The sequence below is a fragment of the Verticillium dahliae genome, genomic scaffold (genome assembly GCF_000150675.1).
Source record: "Verticillium dahliae VdLs.17 supercont1.2 genomic scaffold, whole genome shotgun sequence".
NCBI classification, from domain to species: domain Eukaryota; kingdom Fungi; phylum Ascomycota; class Sordariomycetes; order Glomerellales; family Plectosphaerellaceae; genus Verticillium; species Verticillium dahliae.
Genome location: NW_009276916.1, coordinates 813985 through 822181, shown reverse-complemented (window position 1 = coordinate 822181; position 8197 = coordinate 813985). Strand labels below are relative to the sequence as shown.

The 8197-nt window shown below is 56.6% G+C and overlaps 2 protein-coding genes across 2 annotated transcripts; both read left to right on the top strand.

Annotated features, from left to right (window-relative positions):
• Positions 1 to 1578: 1578 nt before the first annotated feature.
• On the top strand, positions 1579 to 4255 carry VDAG_01066 (peroxisomal long-chain fatty acid import protein; the record flags this gene model as incomplete). Its single annotated transcript, XM_009649952.1, has 4 exons — positions 1579 to 2208; positions 2268 to 3323; positions 3376 to 3829; positions 3858 to 4255. 4 exons carry the CDS (start codon positions 1579 to 1581, stop codon positions 4253 to 4255), a joined length of 2538 nt encoding a protein of 845 aa, XP_009648247.1.
• Positions 4256 to 5945: 1690 nt separating this feature from the next.
• On the top strand, positions 5946 to 7236 carry VDAG_01065 (uncharacterized protein; the record flags this gene model as incomplete). The annotated part of the gene is made up of 2 exons (XM_009649951.1): positions 5946 to 6484; positions 6561 to 7236. The coding sequence occupies 2 exons, from the start codon at positions 5946 to 5948 to the stop codon at positions 7234 to 7236; spliced, it is 1215 nt and encodes a 404-aa protein (XP_009648246.1).
• Between the last annotated feature and the right edge of the window lie 961 nt (positions 7237 to 8197).

The following is an 8197-nucleotide window of genomic DNA, read 5'->3' as shown; positions in this document are numbered from 1 at the left end:
TTCATACCTATGCTAATCAAGCTTTCAAGTCGGCGTACAGAGAATATGGAGTGAAGCTTTCCCAGTGTCGACCCAGTGATCAGTGGCGGAGCCTTCCTTTCCGTATTGAACATGGCTCACGATGCTGTTGTCGGTCATTCTTCGTACGAAGGCTAGGCTAACCTGGTGGAAGTAACCACCCTCCCGGCTCACGCTATCAGTACCCCATCCAAATGGCCTGAAGTGGCCTATACCAACGCCCATGGGCATATTGCCCGGGCCTTTAGCTACAGTGGCAGAAATGAGTTGCTAGGATGTCTACGTGTAGTTTTGCTGGGATCATGATATTTCCAGTTGAGCACAGAAGGTCGCAGTGCAAGAAACTTCCATCAGGACTATGAGAATCAATGTCGCTAAGCCACATCGCCGTGATGGCTCATGAAGAAAGCATCTCTCACTAGTACCCATATTGCCGATCTACGCAAAGGAGCGCCCTCGACGGGCTTCGTCACATGAGCTCTGATTTAATGCGTACACACGAGACGATGAAGCTTGTCATATGTTCGTGAGCAATAAGGCTACATTCTCAGTGTTCTGAGGAAGATCATTGCTCATATCAACCTGATCGACATACGTCAGACAAGGATGTTCGTCTGTTCTTTCGATGTTGATGAGAGAGCAACCCCCAGCTCATGTGATAGAGACGAAGAAATTCGAATCGCCAGGTTGATATCGAATATTCTTGCTCCACTCAACGACGGGCCTCTTAACCCTCGAGTGACTGGGGCTACGTAAAGGTTTGAATATACAGCCTCTTAGGGAACATTATCATTAACCAAGAAGCCGTCGCAATGGGCTTGTCGGCGGAGCGCCCTCAGCCGATCCACAAGGTTCGGGATTTTGTCACTGTTAATAAGACTCATTGAGATCTCATTTACCCCATTCGTTCGGCAAGAGCCGATGCAGTCAAGATAATCAACGATATTGTGAACAACGCGTTGGAAGGACTTGAAACATCTTGCCATTCCCCTCTAATGTGAATGCAACCCCGGGGATCATGACGAGCATACATCGGCGCTGTACTTGGCTCGTAGACGTGGGTATCCGTACAACGTCGATACGTGATGATGCCCCGCCACATTTTGCCAGTCACAAGCCACACGCCACTAGCACGAGATGAGTAAACGTCATGCCCATGGGGAAGGCCACCGACCATCCCTGTTGCAGCTGGCATTCCAGCATGTGAAATCCCACTGGGTGCGCTGGAAGACCCGAGGCTTTGTTACTCCAACATCCGAGCTGGTCATTCGCGGGACCCTCCACGGGACCACCTATCGGCATCGTGCCTAACGTAAACCACCATCACAAGCTTGCCCAGCGCTGCCAGTTTTCCCCAACGAGGCCACATCTGTGAAGGCTTGCACCGGAATTACAACACCACATCGCACCCTCCGATCTCCGTCATGGTCACACACCCTCTGTGATTCAACAGCAAGACAGCTTCTGCCCGGCGCTTTCGATCTGTAATGGGTTCCCATTCATAGCATCAATCGACACCATTGCGCCAAGCTACTTCGCTTGCGCCCGACAACCATCGACATGGCTGCTCAATCGACCCTTCGCGGGTCTGCAGCCGAAGAGGCCATTGCGGCCTTCATCGAGAAGTACTCGACCATCTTCCGAACCCGACTGCGCAAGACGACACGAACAACCCGACTTCTGGCCACACTAGCGCTCGCAACATCCATCATACTCAGCGCCGCTGGAGGGAGACGCTGGTGGAAAAGCCGCAAGGAAGAGAGGGAGCAAGGTCGCAAGCTGGTCCGTACCAACTCGTGGCTCTTCAATAAGGATGGCTCCCGTACCATCTATGTGCCGTATAAGGAGGGGACCTCCAAGGTCGTCATCCACACAACCAAGCCCTTGACCTTCGAAGCCCATCGCCGCCTCTTTCTTAACCCGCCGCGGGTGTCTGGACTCGGCGATGGGACTGTTCCATCTGCGCAGACAAAACCCGGTCTCAATTTGGCCTTCCTGCACCAGTTCTTGAGCTTGATGAGCATCATGATCCCGCGGTGGTCGAGCAAGGAGGCCGGTCTTCTCCTCAGCCACGGCATGTTCCTCATGCTGCGCACATATCTCTCTCTTGTGGTCGCGAGACTCGACGGAGAGATTGTGCGGGATATCGTTGCCGGACAAGGCAAGGCCTTCCTGTTAGGTCTCGCCAAGGTATGCCAAACGCAAGACGAAGCCCTCGCTTCACTTGAGCTTCGCTAACAGGAGTACAGTGGTGCGGCTTGGGCGGCCTAGCGTCTTATACCAATGCCATGATCAAGTTCCTGGAGTCCAAGGTGTCCATTGCCTTCAGGACACGCCTAACACGTTATATCCATGACCTGTATTTGAACAACAACCTGAACTACTACAAACTGTCCAACCTCGACGGCGGCGTTGGTCAGGGCGCTGACCAATTCATAACGCAAGATCTCACACTGTTCTGTGCGTCTGCCGCGAATCTCTACTCGTCTCTGGGCAAGCCTTTTGTTGATCTCTGTGTTTTCAACTATCAACTCTACCGTTCGCTTGGCCCCTTGGCTTTCATCGGGCTGACAAGCAACTACATCCTGACCGCAAACATCCTCCGCCGACTCTCTCCGCCATTTGGAAAGCTCAAGGCTGTCGAGGGACGCAAGGAGGGCGACTTCCGAAGCCTGCACGCCCGCCTCATTGCTAACGCGGAGGAGGTTGCCTTCTACGGCGGAGCCGACATGGAGAAGCACTTCCTCAATAAGGAATTCAAGTCGCTCAAGAACTGGATGGAGGGCATCTACATGCTCAAGATCCGCTACAACATGCTTGAGGACTTTGTTCTCAAGTACAGCTGGAGTGCTTATGGCTACCTCCTCTCTTCTCTGCCCGTCTTCCTGCCTGCGTGGGGTGGCCTTGGTGGTGCCATGGAGATGGTTCAGAGCGCCGAGAAGGGTAATAAGGAGCGTGGCCGCATGAAGGAGTTCATCACCAACAAGAGGCTCATGCTGTCGCTCGCGGATGCCGGCGGTCGAATGATGTACTCGATCAAGGACCTGTCCGAGCTTGCCGGCTACACGAGCCGAGTTTACACGCTCATCTCAACGCTGCATCGTGTGCATGCCGACGCCTACTACCTACGTGGACAGCAGAACGAGCTCTACTCGCTGTCGGATGTCCAGGGCACGACGCAGAAGGGCTTTGACGGTGTCCGGTTCGAGAACGTCCCCATTGTCGCGCCTGCCCTCTGGCCCCAAGGCGGCGACGAACTGCTGGACTCTCTCTCGATGGTGGTGAGGAGAGGCGAGCATCTCCTGGTGAGTTTGAAGTGACGCTGCAACAGACGACCCTGGCTAACCTGGTACGTAGATCGACGGCCCCAACGGCGTTGGCAAGACTGCCATTGCCCGCGTCCTCGCAGGGCTCTGGCCCGTATACCGCGGCCTCGTCAGCCGGCCCAAGTCGGCCGGCCAGGACGGCATCATGTTCCTGCCGCAGCGCCCCTACCTCAGCATCGGAACACTCCGAGACCAGGTCATCTACCCCGACGGTCACCACGACATGCGCGAGAAGCGCAAGACGGAGGAGGATCTTAAGCGGGTCCTCGAGGATGCGCGTCTCGGCTACCTCCCCGACCGCGAAGGCGGCTGGGACACGCGCAAGGAGTGGAAGGACATCCTCAGTGGCGGCGAGAAGCAGCGCATGGGCTTCGCCAGGCTGCTGTACCACGAGCCCCAGTACGCCATCATCGACGAAGGCACCAGCGCTGTTTCGAGTGACGTCGAGGGTCTCTTGTATGAGACGTGCAAGGAGAGGGGAATCAGTAAGTCATCCTGTCACGCATTATCGAGGTGGCATTCCTGACATGAAACCAGCCCTCATCACCATCTCGACCCGCGCTTCGCTCAAAAAGTATCACACGTACAACCTCACGCTCGGCCAGGGCGAGCAGGGCGACGAGTGGTCCTTCGACCGCATCGGCACGGAGAGGGAGAAGATGCAGGTCGAGAAGGAGCTCCAAGACCTGCGCGAGCGACTGGACCAGGTGGAGAAGTGGCAGGCGAGGCGACAGGAGATTGAGGACGAACTGGCGCAGGTCTGGGTGGAGGGTGGCGAGTCGCTGGATCCCCCTGCCTACGTCGAGCTCGAGAAGGGAGGGGAGATAAAGCACGAAGAGGGCGAGATGGAGCAGATTCAGGTTCCGAAGAAGGAGGAGGAAAAGGAGGTACATGTGGTGGCATCGGCATAGACGAGAACATACACAAGACGAATTTTGTACAATCAGACTACTTACTTACTGGTGGCAGAAGGGCATGTGCATTCGATCAATCAAGCAAGGAGTCACGATGCGATGCCACTGATTCGTGAAGGTTATTAGGGATGGCGCTACGATCGAAGAACCACGCGATGGCCGCCTGGCTGCTATGTTGACCACGCTATCTTGATCCACCCTTAGCTCGCCCCCCTTCTCTCGCTCTCTCTCTCTCTCTCTCTCTGTCTCTGTCTCTGTCTCTGTCTCTCTCTTCCTCTCAGCCCCCTTTGCAGAACGGTCTTGAACTGGCACCAATACATTCGGGCCATGCTTAAGACCACAAGCTCTGGCACGCATGGCGCCAATAACCACACCGCCCTCGACCCAGAAACCCCAGAACTGGTGCCACGGAAGCAAGACAATGTCTTCGGCAGAACCCCCCCGTTTCGTTTCAACGGCAGGCACTTGACACATGGGATCTTGATGGAAATCCGATGACCCAATACGTCGCCCTCGCGAGCTTTGTTCCAACAACCGAAACCCGCACGTCTGGCAACCGACCGCCCCATACCTCCCATGCCATCAACGGCCAAGTGCCCAGTTAGGCCTGGGTTGCATCACCATTGACCTCCCCCCCCCCCCCCCCCCCCCCCCGTCACCGTTCGCGCCAATGACGGTCGCCGCACAGCCGCGCCATGGGCCAGACTATTGCCCGCCCGGGCCTGGGATGATGCCGCGAAATCTCGCCAGCCCGCAGCGGAAGGGTTCACTTCCTTTCTGTCGATCAGAGCTTCTTTCGCGCGCGTGGCCCAATGGCGTAGCTGGCGCTGAAGCTCACATCCCTGCTCTCGCCTGCTTGACGCCTCCCAATCCAGCAAGTCGCCCCAAGCCACCGACCTGGATCACTGAAGCTCCGGGCGGGGCCCAGGTCGCCACGAGCCTCTAGGAAGAGCAGAGGATTTCAATCATTGCTAGTGCGGGACGCTGCGACAAAGAAGAAGCAGACGGAGACGAAGAAGGCCGCGATGATGACCGGGCCCAAAGAACGGGCACCGCCCGGGTCATTTTGACGATGGATTGGCGACAGGCATGGCCAGGGCGACGTCAGAGGAGCGGAGGGAGCGAGTATTGCCTGCATCTGCCGCTGCTTCTCTTAAACAGACAAACACTCACCCCACTCGCCTGCCTTAGAGCTCTATCCTTTCCCTTCTGCATCTTGAGAGAGACAACGACTTATTTCTTTTCTATGAAATTCTTTTCCATGAAAGAAAGTCTCTTTCGCCCTTTACCTGCCCCTCGGTTCTCATCCATCGTCCTCGTTCCCTTTACACCAATGTTCGAGAGGGCAGACTGCCCCAAGCAAACCACGCCAGATTACAACACCACCAAGACGGGTGTACCGCGCGCTTAGCCCTGTCCCTCACCTGAACCTGACCCAGCGCCAACGACGTTGGCATCACTCCATAGCACGACTGTGGAGGGTCTCTTGTCGAAGCTTTCGAGTCTTGGGCTGTGTGTTTAGAAAGCTCGGCACGCTGGGCTTGATACTGTCTGTCCGGGACACTTCAAGCCAACGTCTGATATAATACGGAGCTCGTGACTCGCCGTCACGCACGAAGCTTCCTTTGCCACCAAATTTTTCAGTCCCGACGATATGGTCGTGTCGACGCCCCAGCAAGGGCTCAACATGCCCAAGTATTTCCTCACGCCGAGCCCACGCAGTGGCCGACCTGGCGTAGGGCGCATGCCTAGCATCGCCGAACATGGCGCGCCACAGCTACAGTACCCGCAAGATACGCCATCTCGCCCACCGCATCGCCGCGCGAGCTCCCTGCCCGTGACGCCGCGCCGTCCCCAACGCCATCGGCCGGCGCGGTATCGCTCTGCCTCGACCAGCGCAACGGGGTCGCCGCCCCAGAAGCAGCCGCAGCAGTACACCCTTTTTCAGCAGCTCCAACAGCAGAACGTTCCGCCGTACCCCCCGCCATCGTACTATCCCCGCCATAGCAAGGAGCCTCTGTGGCCGAGCCCGCTGAGGAACAGCGTTGCCTGGGATTCGCCGGATCGGGAGGCCGTGACGGAGAAAAAGGGGCGGCGAGAGAGGATCACAGAGAACGCGTGGGTTGCGCGCAGGGGAGGGTGGTGCCGCATCTGCCTGATTATGCTCTTCTTCGTTCTGATCATCGTCGGTCTGTCTGTTGGGTTGGCTCTTGGCTTACGAAACGGGTGCGTGTTTTTTCTCCCCTTTTGCTTTTCTTGGTTGCTTATGCCGCTATCATGTTTCGTAACTAACAAGACCCAGCGCAAACAACGGCACTTCGGAGCCAACAACATCACCAGCGGCGTATCCCGCCGGCTCCTTCTCCTTCCAGACGGCATTGACGACTGCGTCATCAGACTGCACGTCCGACCCGGCTACCTGGCGCTGCCCTCCTTTCACGACTCACGCCGAGGATCCCTCGGCCGCGGGCGCCATCTTTTTCTGGACTATCACCGCGCCCGATGCAGGCGCCAACAGACCGGATTACACCGTGTCGAGCGCAGAGAACCCCTTTGCGCCGCGCTTCCGCAACGTGACCATGATGCTACGCGACGGCAACACGGTAAACGAGCGGCTCGAGTTCGAGATCGAGATGGACCGAGATGTCGTGCCAGGGAACTACACGGCGACTGGAGCCACGTGCTCGTACGACACCGTCTTCAGGGGCGTGGTCTGGACTGACAAGGTCAAGGGCGGCGACAGGAAGCGGACGTCAATGGCGGATGCGGGCGATGCAGACGAGGGTGCAGACTGGAGAGAGTGGCCTGGTGAAGTGGAGATTCAGCAGGTTAGCAAGAAGGGGCCGAGCTGTCGCGAGGGGTCTGGGGCGGTGATCCCCGTTGAGGCCGGGGCCGGGCAGTGTACGTGCCGTTATGCCAACTATGACCTGGATGAGGCGAAGAGGCGGCGGAGGAGCCGGGCGGCGAGCCTGTCTTGAGCTGGTGGTGCGCCCTTGTGAGGCGTGTAATGTCGTGGGCCTGGGCTATATGGGCTGGAAGATGCGGAGGATAAGATACCATGCTAGTAATAACTGATACCCCCTTTTTATTCACGCATGGCAGCGCGAGATGGCCAAGTGACGTCTGGGGGAAGAGACATCTTCTCAGCATCCTTTGGCTAGACTGGCCTGTTTGAGCTAGGAGTGGATTGGGCGTAAGGATCAAATGTCGGAGGATCTCAGCACAGTCTGGGGAGTTCAGTCAGCTGTTGACCTTCTCCGTTGCTCGGGTTCACGACGGTGTTGTCGCACCACTCTTGATCTCTAACCGTTGACACCCAAGGAAGGTAAGCCCTGAAAAAGAAGCCAAAGAACGACAAGCATGCAGCTGGGGTTTTGCTGATCAGATACTTAGAAAAAGTACCTACGTCGATTCCTATTCAGAACGATAGCCGGAGCCAAAATAACAGGGCAAGTGAGGTGGACGGCGGGCAACAGCGGATGGAATCACCAACTTGCTCTTTCCATTTGTTTCAAGAAAAGCAGGCACATCTAACCACCCAGGCCGCCCCTTCCTTCTATCTTCGCTGCTACTCAATACCACTTTCTGCATCTACCACCTAGGTAGGTAGGCACCTTTCTACCTTCCTGATCCCGAGGTCAAGCCCCCATCTACACCCCAGCATCTCCGGGTGTAGCTACTTCATCATATCTGCCAGCTTCAACCACCTCAACCCTCTCTCAAATTCACGTTCTGTTTTCAATCAATGCTGAGAGCAGACTGTCAAAAACCACCGCAAGCCGCTCGAGCGAATAAGTCGAGACTTCGAATGCTGTACGATCGTTTCAACCTTCTTTTCTTCACTCAGCTTCGACGAACCTCCGGCGCCCTGGAACGCCGTTCAAGCACCGGCACTTTGTCCAGATTACGAACACCGTCCCGCTCATTCAGTGGTTACCT